The sequence below is a fragment of the Fundulus heteroclitus genome, chromosome 7 (genome assembly GCF_011125445.2).
Source record: "Fundulus heteroclitus isolate FHET01 chromosome 7, MU-UCD_Fhet_4.1, whole genome shotgun sequence".
Lineage (NCBI taxonomy): Eukaryota > Metazoa > Chordata > Actinopteri > Cyprinodontiformes > Fundulidae > Fundulus > Fundulus heteroclitus.
The window spans coordinates 7,688,599-7,708,342 of record NC_046367.1 but is presented as its reverse complement, the minus strand read 5'-3'; the positions used below and the strand labels follow the sequence as shown (position 1 = coordinate 7,708,342).

The 19,744-nt window shown below is 47.0% G+C and overlaps 1 protein-coding gene across 4 annotated transcripts in view; it reads left to right on the top strand.

Annotated features, from left to right (window-relative positions):
- The window catches only part of akap11 (A kinase (PRKA) anchor protein 11), a 32,251-nt gene that overhangs the window by 1,002 nt on the left and 11,505 nt on the right, over window positions 1-19,744 (top strand). For all 4 annotated transcript variants that reach the window (XM_012876358.3, XM_036138841.1, XM_021323467.2 and 1 more), the window contains exons 2-8: window positions 6,430-6,522; window positions 7,684-7,794; window positions 7,891-7,944; window positions 8,049-8,180; window positions 11,992-12,256; window positions 13,554-17,955; window positions 18,138-18,278. In XM_012876358.3, the coding sequence (XP_012731812.2) occupies window positions 6,466-6,522; window positions 7,684-7,794; window positions 7,891-7,944; window positions 8,049-8,180; window positions 11,992-12,256; window positions 13,554-17,955; window positions 18,138-18,278 (5,162 nt within the window). In that variant the 5' untranslated portion in view covers window positions 6,430-6,465. The remainder of the gene's footprint in view (window positions 1-6,429; window positions 6,523-7,683; window positions 7,795-7,890; window positions 7,945-8,048; window positions 8,181-11,991; window positions 12,257-13,553; window positions 17,956-18,137; window positions 18,279-19,744) is intronic.

The window sequence follows — 19,744 nt, the reverse complement described above, 5'->3', positions numbered from 1 at the left end:
AGAGCTGCACTTTGACTAGGCCACTTGTACACTTATGATCTGATCTAAATCATTTCCTGTAGCTCTGGTTGTTTGTTAAGGGCCTTCGCCCGGAGCTTCCTGCATATTTTCTTCCAGGATTGTCCGGTAGGATAAAACAGAAAGGATTTTGATTGATATCAATAATTATAAAAAAAACAAACAAAAAAACCCAATTCTGATTTATTTTAAGTGCAGCCCTGACCGTTTTATGCTGTTGCTTAATGATCTAATTTTAAATACAGAGCACACAAACACCAAATTCAAACTTAGTCCTTTATTCAACCAACTTTTACCAAAACTGTAAATCTTAAAAAAAAAGTTATCTCTGAACTCTTTGAAGGGGGCGGAGCTTGGTGGCTGAGCTTTCCTGGGTCTGTGTTTGTGATTGGTTGGGAGGATGTAATGACTGTAGTATTAACCTACATGGCTAGAATGCAAAAGGAAGGAAAACTGTTCTATTAAACCTTTTATTGACCGTTTTATTTTGTATTGAAACACACATCTTTCGATTGATATATATTGATATTGAATTATCGTCCGGCCCTATTGCCCGGTATTTAATAATAATAATAATAATAATACATTTTATTTAAAAGGCGCCTTTCTAGACACTCAAGGTCGCCGTACAGAAGGGTAAAAAACAGAATGTCAGGAACAGAATCAAAACAAAAAACATTTAAAAAATAAATAAAAAATAAATAAATACCGAGGCTGGGACAGGGAAATTGATAATTAAAGAGAATAGGCGGTCTTAAACAGATGAGTTTTGAGTTGTGATTTAAAATTTTGAAGTGAGTCCGTGTTTCTAAGTAGGGGTGGTAGAGAGTTCCAGAGGCGGGGGGCAGAGCGGCTGAATGCTCTGCTCCCCATGGTGGTGAGACGGGCGGAAGGGACAGACAGGTGTAAAGCAGATGAGGATCTAAGAGCACGGGAGGGGGTGGGAATGTGCAGGAGGCCTGACAGATAAGGGGGGGCTAGGTGGTGAAGGGCCTTGAATGTCACCATGAGAATTTTATATTGAATGCGGAACTGCACGGGGAGCCAATGAAGCTGTTGGAGGACCGGGGTGATGTGGTGGATAGAGGGAGTTCTTGGTATGATGCGAGCAGCTGAGTTCTGGACCAGTTGTAGTTTATGGAGTGATTTCTGAGGAAGGCCGAAGAGGAGAGAGTTGCAGTAATCCAGTCGGGAGGTGACAAGGCTGTGCACAAGTATGGCAGCAGTGTGTGGGGTAAGGGAGGGACGGAGGCGGTTGATGTTTCTTAAGTGAAAGTAGGCAGACCGGGTAATGTTATTGATATGGGATTGAAAAGATAGGGTGCTATCGAGGATGACACCCAGACTCTTAACCTCTGTGACCAGCTACCACGTCCCCCCACAGCATGAAGCTATCCCTTCCAGGTTTTGCTGTGTTCAGCAACTCTTCTTGAACGCAGGTTCACTGTGGTTCCTCATCCAAACTGATAAATATGTCTTCCACGCGTAGGGTGTGTCCCGTACATGGCGACCTGCACTTGGTGGCCGTGTTGTGGCCTCCCTTCAGTCAGACAGCCATGTGCTGGTTGGGCTGCAGTTGTGTCCCACTCCTTCCCTGTTCACATGATGGACTGGACAATGGTTTGTGGTTTTAATGTAACAAAATGTGAAACAGTTCGAGGGTTTTACATTTGTTTGAAGGACGGATAGTGGCACCACTATCATCAGAAAGATGAATTCAACCAAATCGATTGGATCCCACTTTATGGATGCATTTACCAATCCTCGAGGATTCAGAATGTCCAGAATGATCAAACTGACTTACAGAAACAGACGTTCAGGCATGTGTTCATCAGCACACAGAGACAGATAATCAGCCAAAATGTAAATCAGTCATGTAAACATTTTTTCTTATCCAGGTGAAGATGTAGCTAACAGATGACGCGGTACTTTCAGAGGGCATTCTGGAGCTTAAAAAAAGAACTGATGGGAGCTTTGTTCTCTGCCTCTGGCTCATCAGCTGCTCGTGGGCGCCGCCCTGCCAGCGTCACGCCTCTGGCCGTGAGCGCTCTTTAATCCTAGCGCTGTGTTGAGAGCCGAGGTGACGTGACATCGTGTGTGAGGGACAGGAGCAACTGCAAGGCCGAGGTTCTTTATGATTTCAAAATAAAGAGCTTTCGTTTTGCCTGCTGTCATTGACTATGAATCTAGGTTTTAAGGAAAAGTCTGTTCCAACTTTGAAAAGTCGGATATAAAACACCTAAAACGGCAAAAGTACAACTCCAGAAAATTAAGGGAATAACATCCAGTCAGTTAAACTTGTGGATCATTGATTGGGTCAGGAGTGGAGGGGTTTGGCTGTTCTGCTGTTAAGGAAATGAGTAACATCTGCACTGAAGGGCCAACAATGAGACGAGGCCAGAAACAGCAATGCTTTCCCAGGTGGAGGCTGAAGACATTCTGTCCTCCTCGTTTTGTTTTAACACATTTTGACCAGGGTCAATGTCACTATTGGTACCATGAGGCGATACCTGGACCCGGCAGAGGTTGCACAGGTAGACCAGCTCCAGGAGGGCACATCAAGATGTGCCATCTCCACACGGTCTCTGTGTCTTCACGCAGTCTCAAAAGCATGGAGGAGATTCCAGGAGACAGGTAGTTACTCCAGGAAGGCTGGGTAGGTCTTTAACCCATCAGCAGGACCTGGATCTACTTCTGTGGACAAGGAGGAAAAGGATGAGTTCTCCCAGAGTCCTACAAAGGGACCTCTAGCAGGCCACTGGAGTAAATGTCTCTGACCAAACTATTAGAACTGGACTTCATGAGGGTGGCCTGAGGGCCCGACGTCCTCTGGTAGGCCCCGTGCTCACTGCCCGGCCGCATGGAGCCGCCTGGCATTTGCCAGAGAACCCCAGAACTGGCAGGTTCAGCCCTGGTGCCCTGTTCTCACAGATACGAGCAGGTTCACTCTGAGCTAGAGGGGCAGATGTGAAAGGTTCTGGAGAAGCTGTGCTGAATTGTTCAGCATGATCAGTTTGGTGGTGGGTCGGTGTTGGTCTGGGGAGGTCTGTCCATGGAGAGACGCACATATCTGTACATGATGAACGATGGCACCCTGACTGCCATCAGGTATTGGGATGAGATCCTTGGACCCATTGTCAGACCCTTCAGTGGGTCCTGGGTTTCTCCTGGTGCAGGATGACGCCTGGCCTCACGTGGTTACAGTGTGCAGGCAGTTCCTGGACGATGAAGGAGTTGAAGCCACTGGCTGGCCTCCATGCTCCCCTGACCTGAATCCACTAGAGCATCTCTGGAACAACATGGTTTGGTCCATCTGACACCACCAGGTTGGACCTTATGCTGTTCAGGAGCTCAGTGGTGCCCTGCTCAGGATATGGGAGGAGTTAGCTTAGGACGCCATCCGTCCTCATGAGGAACATGCCCTGATGTTGTCAGGCACGCATACAAGCATGTGAGGACCACACGAGCTGCTGAGGAGCATTTAGAGTTGCTGCAGTGACAGTTCTTCAAATTGGACTTTCTGTTTCTGGGTGACTCTGGATTAAAGAGTGTGGGTTGATAATTTAAAAAAATTCAAACAATGTGGCATCCTTTTTGTTCCTAACACATTACCCATTACATATCATCAGCAGGATTTGTTTTTTTCCAGTTGAGATCTGATGTCTTCAAAGTAATTTTATTAGCAGTGCGTTGATATAATTTCCTTTTTGTTTATCTGGTTCCAGCCTTCGTTCTTCCTCTGACTTCAGTTTCAAACACCTCGCTGATAAGGAGCATAGCAAAGGTTGAGTCTTCCTCTCTCAGCAACAGCTTCCACACTGAAGAGTCGTATGGTCTGTGTGACCAAGTAGTGCTGAGGGATGCTGCGTTCTACCAACAGAACCAAACCCAACAGATTCAGTTCCTGACTGGCCAGTCACCTGCCACAGCCAGGGTGGTGTCAAAGCTCTGGCTTGTCCTGATCGCCTTCTGGGTTTTCAACCAAAGACGTTTTGAAGGATTTCCTGCTTGCTCAGTCCACCTGCCTCCCTCTCAGCTCGGTCACCTGTGCCTCATTATCGGCCAGTGTTTGTTCTCGGCCATCTGTGAGGCTGTTTCTTGTGTTCCCCACTCTCGTCTCCCTCGACCTCTGTTTATCCGTCCTTCCGGCCGCCCACGCTAACAACTTGGCCCACTTCAGCCTCCTGACAAAACAGGGCTTCAGACTACACAGTTTCTGCTTTTGTCAGGTTGTTTTTTTGTTTCTTTTGTTTCTGTTTGCTGTCTGAGGTGATCAGCAGCAGAGAGTGAGACCTGCCGGTGTTTGTAAGCGTGGTGCCAAAGCAACGATGAGAACTTTTGTTCCGGGAGGGGCGCCCGGAGGTTTGTATTGGCCTTAGCGTTCAGGCGCTTAGCTTCAGTTTCTTGAACTTTTTTATAATGGATATATTCGTGCCTGGTTCCCGTGTGATTGAACCAGGATGCTCTGCATAGTTGAGGTTAGGCAGCAGTGCCCGGTGGTATTGCTCTAGCTCGGGCCCAAACAGCCATTGCGAGAAGCCAGGAGGTGCCGGACAACCAGGGGAAGCTGACGACATTCGTTCTTCCCCCGCGGCTTTTCGGGACGGGCTCAGATGGACCACCTGCCCGCATCTTGACTCAGCTAGCCGCTCTGGATCGCACCTCAAAGGAGAGGCTTAGATTTCATGGGAAAATGTCCTTCTGGTACACTGTAAATATTTTGCCTCCTCTACTTGCGCTGCAGCGCTGCTCAGCGAGTGTGTTTCCGCCTGCTTGGACACACACAAAAAATGCCTCTGTTTTCTCTCCGCGCCGTTTGATCGTTGAGGCGGGTCATGCTGGTTGCAGACCTTTCCTGAAGCGTGGCCCCCGTTTAACTTCTCACCAGCATGACGAGTCCAGACCGGCTTTAAAAGCTTGATTCATGATGACTTCACGCAGGTATGAGGCAAGCGTGTGTCAGCCGCGTCATCCCAAAAGGCTCCAGTTTATCAGCACGCAGGTGCAGGGGATTAAAGTGAGATTTAAAGGTTTTTATACACCTTTTAGTCCGGTTTTCCTTTTGCCACAAGCTACGTAGGAGATGCAACAAACGTGGAAGATCAGACCGGATGAGGACACCTCCTAACTTTTTTAGCCGCGCATACAGAACGCTGATTATTGAAACATTGTAAATCATAATATTTAGCTTTATTCGTCAATGCAACATGTATTACAATTAAATGTCGTCCGTCCCCATATCCCCATATTAAAACACGATGGTGGTAGCATCATGCGGTGGTAATGCCTCTCCTCAGCATGGACAGGGAAGCTGGTCATGGGTGGAGCTGAAGACAGGGAACGAAGCCTGCTGGAGGCTAGGGCCAGACAAAAATAACAGCGTATATCGGTCGATAGACTTGTGGTGTAATAGGAAAAAAAAAGGGTCAATAAAAAGTTTTAAGAACAGTTTTCCTTTCCTTTTTGTCATTATATCCTCCCAACCAATCAAAAACGCAGACCCAGGAACGCTCCGTCACCAAGCTCCGCCCCCTTCAGAGTCCAGATAGCAAACGTTCGTATTTTATTCTTTTTTTTAAAAACTTAAAAAAACTAAAATAGGCTTGAGTTTGAAATCAGAGTTTGCGTGTTCTGTATCTAAAAATAGGTCATAAACCAAAAGCATTTAATGGTCAGGGCTTCACTAGAACTATATGTTTGGAATGTTTTCAAATATGCTTTTTTTTTCTATGTCGTCCAGCCCTACTAGAGGCATTAGAAGACTTGGGGCTGGGGTGGAGGCCCACTCCCAACAGGAGAACCAGGCTAAACATACAGACGGGGCTATGGTGAAACGGTTTCAATCAAAGCATGTTCATGTTGGAATGGCCTAGTTAAATCCCAGACCTAAGTCCAATTAAGAATCTGTGGCAAGACTTGAAAACTGCTGTCCAGACGCTTTCCATCCAGTCTAGATGCGTAAAGCTGCTAGATGCATTCCTCTGAAAGACTTACTGCTGGAACTGCAGCACAAGTGGCAGACTCAGTTCAGTTCTAAAACCCTCATAAAACCTTGTATCATTCTCCTTCCAACCCCCAATAATGCAGTGATGTTCATCTGTGACCTTTAACCCCAAAAACATACACTAAAGTTAGTTAGAAGCTGACAAACCGTAGGTAAAGGTACCGTAGGTTTCTCCTAAATGTGACTCAGATGTTGCTACTGCAAACTTCTCAGTTTTTCATTAGTTTGGGAAATCAAAGTTTGATGCTTCTGATAACATTACGTCACTCCGTGGTGAAGTGGTTGTTGTGGTGGAGCCGCACAGTTGTCTTCTGTCATCGAGGATAGAGGAAGGACGGCCATGTCAGAGAGTAATTAACATTTCCTCATAAGTCCAGCAGCTAAGCTGATCCTCTTTGTGTTTACAGGTGAGCTGAGAGTCGGACTGCCAGCAGCTCTCAGTCATGGATGTTCGTGTCAGAGGAATCCCGATGAGGTCCAGGGCGTCCGTCCGGAGAGAGGTTTGTCTGTCAGGACACTCAGAGCATTTGCTTCTGGATGTTTAATATGGAAAATGCCCACATTGATGAGGTCCAATGGCTGGGTCATTAGGAACAAGCGGACCCGCTCATAGTTTTCCGTACAAGCAGTCCAGCACCGCGCGGGTGTAAAATGTGCTTTCTGACGTGCCGACAGAGGTCCATGTACCAAAAGCAGATGGTTCCAGCCACTAGGTGGGGCGTGTTGGTGCTGGAAGAGAGTCGGAGCTCTTTGTGCTCTCAGAACGGGAATTAACAACAAATCATAAATCTAAGGACATGGACTTTTCATGAAATGCTGGCTTTTGCAATACTTAGAGATTTATTAAGATTTTCGAATCTTCCTCTCATGCTGTCAAATATCCACAATGCTTCGCCAAGCAATTCAGAACCTGATCCATAAAAAATGACGATATTAAATGGTCAACTTGTGATGGGGTGGTGGGGCGCGCAGCGTGGCATGCTGGGAGGGGCGGGACTGCAGAGGCTTGGAAACAGGTGATAAATGCTTGGAGCGCTAGTTATTATTATTTTAGTTGGTGAATAGTTGCTGGTAGAACAGATATTTAGCCATTCAATGGTGCGATGCTGACTTGTTTCTACATTACACAATGCCAGGGATACCCTGGTGGTGCAAATAGGTGTTGCTTTGACTTAGGGATGACCTTTCAGAATGCTGAAGGCCAACAGAGGTGTTTGCTGCTCAGCTGCAAAGACCAGCGTTTACATCCAGTGTGGGCATTAAGGGCAGTGAAGGGACAACAAACAGACTAAATATGTTCTTTGCACAAAGAAATGGCACAGCTCTATAAATATTATAACCTAGCAAATCTTGCTGTCCTGATGAGGACTCTGATTTGATAAATTGTGCAGCTGTAGTGCTGAAGATGACTGGATGTACACATCTGCTCACCACTGCTTCTTTAAAAAGTCTTTCAGCAGAGCAGCACCTGAGTTACATTAATCCAAAACTTTGTGTTTCAAATGGCAGTTTTATTAAAACCAATCTTCTTTGGATCAGGAGACGGCCAACAAGGTGCATCCATCAGTCCTGTTAGCGTCATTCTGTCAGGCAGTCTGCCAGCATGAGTGAACCCAGAAGTTCTGGTTCCTCCTCAGCCTTTACTCCATGTGTGTTTGCAGACGGTGCGTGACTCTGGGGCTCAGTCTGCAAAGAGCCTCTTCAGGAGCAAAAAGGAGCTCTGCAACGTTTGCCTGGAGCTGCCGACAAGAGACACGACAAGGCTTACAGAGGTTTGCCACACAATCTGCAGCGCCCACCCACTAATGAAGCTCGGTCACATTTGAGCATAGAGAATATGATGCTGATTGTTAGTTGTGCTCTTTCAGATTCACTTTGTGTGTCTGCCCGGACAATGTGAAGGGGACGATTTCACCCAGCAGGTTGGCAACGCTGAGCAATTGTTATACTTTTTATCTTGTCAAATGCTGTATTGTTCTTCAGTCTGATGGGTTTTTATTCCATGTGCACGCTTGTTTCCACCCAGGCCCTATCAACCCTGCCTGGGGGACTGTGCGAGCTTCTCAGGTCTCTCCACACACACAGCCTCAAAAACGACGAGGTTCTGCTGCTCAAAGACTCCCGCAGGCTGGCCGATCACAGGGACGTGGGGCCTCAGGTTGGTGTCAGACCTCAGTTGGGAAAGTTATCTGCTGAGTCAGCAAGATTAGTAAAATAGAAACGAACAGACAGGGAAGTGAGGAGAACACAGAGAGGAAGTATGAAAGGCAACTTGGCTACCTTTAAAACTTCTATGTAAACTTCTGTGCACTAGCAGAAACTTTCCTCAGATGTGGACTTTAATTAAAGCGAATACAACTGAAGTTTTTAAAATAAAATGTCATGTAGAAAAAAAACTTTTCTAATAACAGCTCAGAATCTGACATTATTCCTTGTTATCTATGGTTTTGAGGCTACCAATTTCTTTTTAAAAGAAGTATTCTGGTACTTGTTTATTGGGCGCTGTTACATCACAAGACCAGCTGAGTAGAAACATTTTCAATGTAACGCCACATTACGCTGAAATGCGCTGGCGAGAACCCTGCGGTCTGGCAGTAAGCACTCAGAATTGCTTTCTTAGTGCCAAAGAGAGCCCAGCAGATTTACTTTCCCAAGTGGAGCATTACTACTTTAACCTTAGCTATAGTGCTCCACACTTGATACGTATGCAAAAAAACTTTATTGGATATTATTTTTAAATTCAAAATATAGGATAAAATGGATTAGAGAGTGCAAGATGACATCCTCGGAGTCTGCTACACCAGCAGAAGTAAAGCTAGAACAACAGAACAAATAGAAAAATGTATTACAGGTAAAAACAACCAAAGCCTATGAAAAATGATAAATACACAGTATTATTACAAATTTAGTCACAGCCAAAGCCAAGTATAGGGTTTATCTGTGTTGAAGTGTATCTCTAAGCACCTGAATCCAAGCACCTGTAGGTGTTTGTGAAAGTGTGCTTGTATATGTAAGGTTTGTCCATAAGAAAAATGCTCAATAGAGAGTTGTGAGGAGCCAAAGGCCCGCCCCCCTGTGCGCCAGGGAGACCAGAGCCCCAGACGTCCGAAAGGGCCCCTAGAGTGCAGGAGCCAGAGAAAGGCCAACACAGGGATAGCTGCCTCCACCATCCTAGAGAGCTGCCTCCACCATCCTAGAGAAGAGCAGAGGAGAACCCCAATAAACCCTCCAGTAGTCACAGGGCGGAACCCAAGGGGGGCTGCAAGGACAATGCCACGGGCACCGCCAGCAGCCACCAATGCCAGAACAGATCCACCTGATTCTCCCCAGCAGAGCCCAAACAGAGCCAAGGGAGCCAGGCCCCACGAAGCAGCCACAAGGAGTGAGGCGGCACACACCCGAGCACCTAGCCCTGGACATCGAGAACCACCGACTCAGCAGCGGGTCAGAGCCCCAGCCACTGGCAGGGAGCTTGACGGGGGGATGGGCCCCTCAATTGGTGGAGGCCTGGGATGTCTCAGGTGAGGGGGCAGCCCAAAACCCAACCTGACAAAGAAACGGGCACAAAGTCACAATCACACCTTCCCACCCTAATGCCCACACATGCAGACACTCATAATCATACACTGAACCTAATAATACACGAGAACAGATGCTATACATACACTTGCACTCATCACACTTACACTATACTCCCGGGTCAGGTATAAATACCCCAGAGGTGTTACCAGACCCGGGAGTTGATCCCTTTCACTAGGGTGGAGGAGATCAGACTGCCTGAGCCACAAGCTGACACCAGGGCTGAGGACTGCCCTTACCTGGGCAAAACCGGTCAATACCCCAATCCCAACCCCCCCGCCCTGTCCCCTGAACCCATCCATCCAGTGACGTGGCCAACACAGTTTGAATGAACCAGCTAACCAGAACCGATCCTGTGTACCCAAAGGTGCCCAGCCAAGGCAATCATGACACCCCCCCTCACGGCACCCCCCTGCCACAAAGGCTGCACCAAGCGAACCAGCTGGCCCCCACCAAGGCCGCACACAACCCAACCCAACCCAGAACCCCACACCCCATTCTGTGGGAGAGCAGAGGCCCCAGTCCAGATCCCAGCTAGATGGCCCGCTCTTCCTCTAGGCCTAAAACTCCAGATGGAAGACAAGAGAACAAGGGTGTGAGTAGACCCCAAGCCTGCCTCTGTCTGCTCAAAAATTGAGGGGGGCACCCAGTGTAGCTCAACCCCCCTACCCCACCCCCCCATCAGAAAGCATCCAGAAATATTTCCAAAAAGTTTAATGACTATCTTGTAACCAAGCTACAAATCTAGGTGCTCAGCAACAGGTTGGGGAGGGACAGCCCTGTGTTATTCTGTATTCCAGTCAGCTAAAGGAAACTGCATTAATTTTGGGTCTAGGGCTGCATGATATTAGAAAATGTCTCAATATTGCGATGGCGGTATCAGGTGCGACATCAGCCTGTTTTCTTGCTTTCTTGCCTGCGCTTCCTTCCCTCTGTGAGCATGTGCTACTGTTAGACTCAGGCTAACTGGCTAAATATTACATTAGCGTTCAAAGTGTAAGTTCAAAACATGTGTAACATATTTAGCCAGTAACTACTGGAATCCTAACAGTCCATTATGATATGAATATTGCATATCCTGACATTGCGATGACGATATATCTGCAATACATTTGTGCCGCCTTATCCATCATGTTCTCATGCCATCTTATTAAAAGGACTTGAAACCCGAACTGTTTAGTAATTGGCCCATCATGTCTACACTGAAACCGATCGTCAGGTGGCCCCTGTTTATTACATCTTCAATAGATGATGCTGCAAAGGCAAGACTGTAGAGGGAGCTGTTGTAATGTAGGCCTGTGATACTGAGGCCAACGAATATCAGACATTTTAGTAAGACTATGAAATGACTGATGTCAGCTTGTAAAAAAAAAGAAAAAAAAGTAGCATGTTATGTCTGTTTACAAACCTTAACAATATGTAATAGAACTCATAGCATGCTAGTTTTGACATGCAGCCAGTGAGTGACCCCCTCAGTAACATCTGAAAGAGAAATGTGACACAGTTTAAAGCAGTACACTCTTGCACATCCACGATTTCCTCAGTTTCTGACACAACTAAGAACTTCTGGGACTGTCTTTTAGCTCCACAGTCAAACGTCACACAGAAAATCTCTATAGATATAAGCCGCGTCCTCAAGATATCAGATGGTTTGTCCAGCCTTAAAAAAAAAAAGGAAATTATATCGCATTAATCTGAAATTAGATAATGTGTGTTGCTATTGAGGTTTTAAATTGCTTTATATTTGTTTTTTTAGTTAGGCCCCTTGGGAGTTAAAGTAGCTGCTGTAGATTTGAATTAAAAAGGAAAATCAGCAGATCATTTACTCTAAATGCATTGAAACATGAATATATTGCTCGTTGTCCTCCACCAGTAAAACTGCATTCCACCGGTTGTTGATGAAAATGCCATTCAGTCAGTTTTCAACAGAAACAACGGGCCTTTCTCACGCTGTAGAGGAAATGCAGGTGGGACAGACGGACAGATGTTGTTTTCGCAGCCCACCGCTGCAGCCTTGTCCTTCCCCGTCCTTTGTGTCTTGTTTGGGTTCACAGAGGCCCTGCAGCTCATTCTGTGGGTTTTTCTTTCCATTTCAGACTGCAAGACCTCCCACAGATGTGAATTATAAAGTGTGGCTTTGCAAAATCTTATTTAGTGTTCGGACAACTTACAATCAGAGCACAGACATAACAAAATCACTTTTCTCCCACTCCTGCAGCATACAAGAAAATCCCCATTTCAGTTCAGCTGAACTTGCTGAAAGTGGAGATCTTTCTCAATAGCACCTGGTCCGTCCAAAGGCTTCAGAACTGGGACATTTTAGTCTTGTTTAACACGAATGCATCCAGCCTGAACAGTGTTTCAACATTTCTCTTTTCCTCTTCCCCCAGTGTTGGCTGAAGGCTGTGTGTGTCCTGAGGCAGAATCCCTGCACAGGCGTGTACCCCCAGGCCAGTGTAGCGTCTTTGGTGGGCTTTCTGGGATGCTACGTAGCGGGGGTCCGTTATGTGCTCGAGCTCCAGGGTCTTCAGAGGGGTCTCAATGAGCCGAGCCAACCAGAAGAAGATGACACCAACCAGTCGGTCTCGTCAATCGAAGATGATTTCGTCACAGCACTGGAGCATCTTGAGGAGGAGGACACCAGAGACAATCCCTGTAGGTTCATCTAAGGACTGCTGGGATTTAGTAGGTCCTGGGCTTTAAGGATACAGATGTGTGGATCAGAATTTTGTAACTGATCTTTGTTTTCTGTAAAGCTTTGACCTTCTTTACACCCATTTTTATCTCTTTAAAATCCAGAACAGGGGCACTCAAATACAAACCATAAAGGGCCACAAAGAAATTTATCAGAGTCTGTCAAGCCACACGCCATGACACAGGTGTGTCTGAAAGAAATTGGCCTTTTTCTTGTAAACGACAACAGAAATACAATGCAGTCCTCACTTTAGAAATAAATTCTAATAAAGACTAAAAAACAACAACAAAGTAAACAAGACTGCTGCAATACATCCAAGATAAATACCCTGCTGGGGGGGGGGGGGGGGGTGTGTTAAGGAAGGGTTTTCCTTCTCAATATTGATACAAATAACCCCAAGAAAAAATATAAGGTAAATCAAGGAATCTCAATAAAAATAAAAATAAAATGAGGAATATGGAGCATCTTGTAAAGTTATGCTTTGCAATTGGTTTCACAAAAAAGGAAATACTAAATCTTTCTCGCGACCCCCATCTTGGGAACCCCTGAAATAGATAACCGCTCAAAAAAATGAAGGTAAAAACATGCACCTCGAGCTGCAGCACTGATTTACTCTGACAGACTGTCAGCACAACAGAGATGACGGTCTACATTGCTCTATTACAACTGGCGGTCTTCCCATTACTGTGGAAACGGTGCATATACCACTGCGCCACCTCAGTATGGCCATGAATTTGCACCTATTGGACACCACCGATCTAGAATCAGGACAGAAATATATCCTTCCTGCTGTGAGCAACCATTCATTATTTATATTAGGAGCACAGGAAATATCACGCTGTGTGTCAGAGAGCAGTGGCTTTAAAACAAGGTTTTAATTATAAAGAGTTGACATTTAGCATCTTATAATTGGAATTAGCCATGTTGGTGGGGCTAATGTCGCTAAAACCACAGTCTCCATATGTATTCCTGAAAGAACGGATACCCTCGCCTTAAATCTGGAATTTCCAGAAGGCGGCCAACATTTCCAAATCCAGCATTTTCCAAAACCTCTTTTTTTGGGGAATTTATGCTGCTTTGCCTTGCATATAGGAACTAAAATGTTAGCAACCAATTTATCCCAAATGGTTAGTTTGCCTTTGTTTTTACTCAACTTGTTTTATGGACAGCACTTTATTTTCGGAATGTCAGATTTGGGTCTTTTAATGTATTTGTAACCCATTTTCCCATCTGTCCTCTCTCTGTCCGCCTCCTCAGCTGCAGCTGTGTTTTGCCATTTTAAGAAGCGTGATGCGGCCTCACAGACAGTCCCAGCCCACAAGAGAAAGAAGGAATTGTCAGGCTCCCGTGTCATCATAAGTTCATCTTCCAAGAAACATTCAGCCAAGCATGGATCTGGTCCTGATGTTTCTGTCACAGTGCAGCGGTTGTCGTCGGGTGTTGAATCGCAGTGGACTTACTGCAGTCCTGGAGCTCGTCCGCCCTCCCCTTCAACTCATATTAGCGAATCAGAGGAGTCTGACTGCTCCAGCCCCAGCCCCATCATTTTCCTGGATGAAGTGGGCTACCAGAAAAGCCTGCTGGCTAAGCTGGACATCCCCCAGGTGCCAGGGGGACCCAGGGAAAGAGTTGAAGACTCGGACTCTGAAGTTAGCGAATTCTTTGACAGCTTTGACCAGTTTGATGACCTAGAGGAGCTAAGCTCAGAGAGCTGCACTCTCACTCTGCCTCTGGACTCTATCTGTTCCTCAGCTGCACAGAAAAAGTCTGAGGCTGGTTCCAGTGGCCCCACATCCAAGTACGTCTCCAGGGGTTGCTCAACCAAGAGCATGAACCTTCAGCGCTTTGACCAGCCCACTCTCCCAGCCAATGTGAAGAAGCCTACTCCTCTGAAACCAGGTTCTCCTTACTCAGTCCACTCTGACATGCCCGACTCCTCTTGGCTGGCGCAGACCCCCTCAGAGGAAAATGGAGGACCTCTCTTCAGTCCTGTCAGCTCTTCAGCCTTTAGTCCTTTGGTAGAACCTAGTGGATCACTGGAATACTTCTGGAAGACAGAGGAGACGGGGGAGGACAAGTCAGAGTTACGTAAACCGCGGGACCTCTGCTCCCTGTATAAGACCTACTCAGACTTTGCCAACAATCTGTCCAAAGAAATCCTCGGATCCGTGTGTGGCGTCCAGTCTGCTGTTGACATTAGCGACAACAAGAATCTCAGCTGTGTCTGCCACAAAGAGTTCAAGAACCCGTCGGGCTATCTAATGAAACTGTCTGACATTCAAGAGACGGTCACAGTAGCCAAGCTGCAGAAAAGGTCCCAGTCTCTGAAGGATGGCATTCAGAGGTTTGCTTCTGACCTGGTGGAGATGAGCCTGGGGAGCGCCCTGCGAGACCTTCAAAAAGGTGTATCCTCCTGTACCACCACCTTATGCCACCTGGCTGCTAGACTCACCTCCTCCGTGTTTCAGATGGCCTTCCATGAAATTGGCATGCGACGTGCCTATGTCTTGAAGGAGCGCGCCATCAACGGATTGGCTGGTTTCCTTGTAGGCGAGGCCGTTTCTGGGGCCCTCAAAGAGTTCCTTGTTGTAAAAAAGCAGATTTTTCACAACACCGTGACACAGTTTGCTGCAGATCTGGCAGAGGAGCTGGTGTTTGAAGGCATAATGGAAGTGTGTCAGTTTTCCCACCCTTCAACTCCTATCACACCCAGTGATTGGGCTTTTGGCCATGGGCACGTGGAAGAGGAAGAAGAAGAGGAGGAGGAGGAGGAGGTGGTGTCCTCCTATGCTTCGGATTTGTCAGAGTCTGTGATTCAGGAGGCTTTCATAGAGCTTTCTCAGGCTGACGTTGCCTTTACAAGCCAAGCAGCTATCAGCGTATCTTTGGATAACATCTGTTACGTAAACGCTGAGAACACTAGCACCCATACCAGCAGTAGCTTTGCTAACAAGCAGGTTTGCAGTGCCTGCTCAACGTCAGCAGCCACAGGGGCCTCAGGAGAGGAGGCTTCGTGCACAGTGAAGAATGCTCTCTTCACCGTCTCCGGAATGGCCAGCTGTATTCCTGTTCCCCATGCTGGCCACGCCCTTTCCAGCTTTCAAGACCCAGAAGAGGCTTCTCAGTATAGGTCTAGCCTGCTAGATAGCCCAAAGGCCAGCCCCAAAAGGTCAGCTTTAACATCCACTGACTGTACCTCCTCTAAAGATCTTGCCGCTTACCATCATGACACGCAGACCTCCATGCCTGTGGAAGGCTCCTCCCAACAAAGATTATTCCAAACCTTCTCTGGCAACATGGTGGGTATGATTGTAACTGAGGCCTGTGAGCTTATTACCACTTCTAAAATGAAGAAGAGTTTTGGTGACTGCGCTGATTTCCTTACTAAGACCATCGGGAGCCGAAGGAACTCCTCCTCAAAGCAGGAGACTCCAGATTCACCTTCAAAGGACGGGGCAGATGGAGAGCACTTCAGATACGACGGGTGTGTCCGACAGGCGGGGGCTATTGATTTTGTTCCTCCTGTTTCCTCTCCAGCTGGTTCCTCCAACCTGGGAAGAGTCCCGTTTGAGCCGGATCCCAGGGGGAGAGGGGTGGATCAAACACATCCTGTAATGATGGATACACTCGATGTGCCGAGCGCAGCTCTGGTTGGCCGGGGCCGGATACCCGCTCCTGTGGATGACCCAGTTCCCAGCTCTGGCCAGAGGTCTGCGGGGAGTGCTGGTACCCCTCCCTCCACACCTCAGCAACCCAGCGAAGTTTCCAAAGAGAAGCAGATAAAGCAGTTTTCCAAGAAGCTAAAAAGCAAGCTTGCCAATGAGTTTTCTCCTGCGACTCCACCCCCAACCCCTCACTATCAGCCTGAACCCGGCCCTGGCCCCGATGATGCTGCTGGCAATGCGGACAAGGCCGAATTTATGCTCAGCCTCATGAGGTCTCTCTCCGAGGAGGCCGTTGGGGATGAAGATATTGAAGAGGAAGAACCAGTTGAAGAAGGAGGTTTTGGTGTAGCCAAGCGAAGTGTAGAGGCAGACTGTGGGCGACAAGACCTCAGTCAGGTGTCATCCCATAGGGTGTCTAACAAGGAAGCTCTCCACTACGCCGAGCGTTTAGCGTGTCACATAGTTTCCATGGTAACTGAGATGGATACAATAGGAGTGCCGGAGGAAGAGGGGGACCTGAGCAAAAGCGGTGAGAGGAGGAGCGACAGCGTGGCTCAGTTCTCAGAGCAGACCCTGAACACGTTGTGGGTGTACGCGGGCGAGGTGGCAGGACAGGTCATAAATGATGTGAGGACGATGGTGAGCTCCGGACAACAGTGTCCCTACCACAGAGCTCAGGAGCACCGGAGAAGAAGCTTCGACAGATCCAGCTCTGAAGTATGGCGTCCCCGCCACCGCCACCAGTCCCAGCCCAGTACAGAGCAGAACCGAAACTCAAGGTTAGCAAAGCTTGCAGAGCAGTGGTCCAATGACCTGATAGCCACAGTTTCTCAATCTACCCGTTCCCCTGCAAGTACTTGCTCCAGTTCTGGCCTGTCCTCTGAGTACCCCAGCTGTGAGAGTGTGACAGATGAATATGCGGGCTACCTCATTAGAGTGCTGAAAAAGGAAGGCGGCAGCAGGGAGTTGGTCCTAGACCAGTTTGCAAGCCGTCTGGCGTACCGCTCTATTAAATTAGGCCTGGCTCATGCTAGTCGTAAGAACAAGCAAAGGTCCTCCAGCAGCCGCCTTCTCTCCTCCAAGTCCCTGCCAGATGAGTGGAAAGCTTCAGGCCATGAAACTTTATCCCAACACAGATCCGAATCCGTGGGGTTGGTGTCAGGTGAGGACACGCGGTGTGGTTGCAGGGTCTCTGATAAGCCAAGCAAGAGGGAATACGTGGATCTGGTCAACTTTGCAGAGTCTTTAGCTTACAACATCACCTGTGATGTCACACGCAAACTTCATCTTTCTTCAGTTCGCCTTCCTAAGTCTCTCACTGACTCTTGTCTTTATAAGAAGTCCAAACTTGAAGATATGGCTGATAACATCATCAGGAACTCTTTCTCCTGCCCTCTGTTATCTAGGGAGGATAGAACTAGACATTACCACAGCACAGGAAGTCTGTATGACAGGGGCTACAGCAGCAGGGTCATGCAGGTCATTGAGCATTACGCCAGGAAGATCGTTGATGACACAGTCAAAATGAGCCTGGCTTCAGTCGGACATTCGTCCTGGGAACATTTGCGAACTCCTGGCCATGATCGGCACTCTCACACTCAGAGACTGTCTGAGGGTTCGGCAGCGGTCCAGTCTCTAGGAGAGAGGACCTGCCGTTACTGTCTGTCTCAGGAATGTCCTGACTGCACAAAAGTCGGCAGACACCACTACCAGCCTGTCTTACAGAGAAGGATAAGAGCATCAGAAAGTCATCCGGCATCGGAACGGCTCTCTGGTGTGGAAATTCCCAGGATCCACATCGACCTGGACCACAGGGCAGCATTCGCAGAGGAAGTTGTATCTCTGGCAATGGAGACGGCTAAACGTGAGCTGAGTAACACCAGCCTTAATGCAGACAGCGGGATCGGCCATGATGGCACCAGCTATGCTGAGAGCCTAACAGCAGAGATCATGACGTCAGCGCTATCTAACATCGGCCCGGCTGCCAACATCAGGTACATATTCACAGCCTCTTGCAGGTGCTTTGACTGTTTTCCTTAGGACCTGGGGGTATGAATGTTTCTGTGTTAGCAGCTTTATGTTATTAGTGGTTTTGCCCATTTACAAACATGTTCATTAAAAAAAATGTAGACATATTAGCTTCATTTTTCCATCTCTATCTTTTCATGCATGATAGTTGTCCAGGTCGGGAACCAACTGAGTCCTCAGTGTCCCAGCAGCTGAGTGTGGGCGAAGACAGTCTGGGCAGCTGGTCTAACCTGAGCTTTGAGGATGATCACCCAGACGACAACAGCAGCTTCCTCCACCTCAGCGACAGGTAAACATCCACGGGTTTTTCATGCATTCGAGTGTCTCAATAAGAATTGGAACACTTGTGTTGTTTGTTAGTGAGCCAGTCATTCATTAAAAATATTTTTTGTTTAACAAATTGTATTTCTTAAGATGCATTTCTACAGATCTGACTACTCTTGTAGTGCACTTTAGCACTCGTTCAGCAGCAGTTGATAATGGCTTCTAGTCTGACTTTCACCTTATGCGAAACAAAACTAGCTGATGAGAATTAGTTCCTATTTAATGTGTGTGAGCAATAAATTTCAGCTGAATTAGGGTTTATATATTTGCTCTGTCATGTGAGAGTAATCAGTTTTTCCAATTACAATTTTCATAAAAGTATGTCAGTATCTATATAACAGTCTAACTGAACTCTCAGTATTACTAATGTTGATAGTAATACTATAAAGAGGCAATGCTACATTTTATCACCAGGGGTAGGTTAGTAAGGATGAAGTACCAAAGGCACTGAAAAGGATAGAGTTTGGATAGACTCCATACATGTGAAGTTATGGAAGTGTCTAGGAGAGACCGCATTAGAGTTTTTGACTAGGCTGTTCAGTGAGATCTTAGAGAATGAGAAACTGCATGAGGAATGGAGGAGAAGTGTGCTGGTACTAACTTTCAAAAACAAGGGAGATGTGCGGAGTTGTGGCAACTACAGAGGAATAAAGTCAATGAGTCATTCAATGAAATTATGGGAAAGAGTAGTGGAAGCTAGACTGAGGTTAGATGCGAGCATCTGTGAGCAGCAGTATGGTTTCATGCCAATAAAAAGTGCTACAGATGCAGTATTTACTCTGAGGTTGTTGTTGAAGTACAAAGAGGATCAGAGGAAGCTGCATTGTGTTTTTGTAGATCAAGAGAAAGCATATGACCGGGTGCCCAGAGAGGAGCTGTGGTATTGTATGAGGAAGTCTGGAGTAGCAGAGAAGTATGTTAGAGTGGGGCAGGACATGTATGAGAGCTGTAAGACAGTGGTGAGGTGTGCTGACAGAGGAGTTCAAGGTGTAAGTGGGACTGCTTCAAGGATCAGCTCTGAGCTCCTTGTTTGCTGTGGTAAAGGCTGACAGATGAGGTTAGACAGGAATCTCCATGGACTATGATGTTTGCAGATGACATTGTGATCTACGGTCAGAGCAGGGAAGAGGTGGAGGGAAATGTCCTGGTAAGGAGAGGAATGAAGGTTAGCTGTATAAAAGACAGAATATATATATGTGTGTGTGTGTGTGTGTGTGTATGAGAGGGATCCAAGTAGACCCAAGAGGTTACAGGAAAGAGGATCTTATGTACTTAGGATCCATCTATAGCAATGGCAATTTGGGGGAAAAACGGTGAAGAAAAGGTGGAGAAAATGTCAGGTGTGTCGTATGATTAAAAAAAGTATCAGTGAGAATGAAAGAAAAGGTGAACAAGAGGATGGTGAGACAAGTGATGTATGGTTTAGAGACA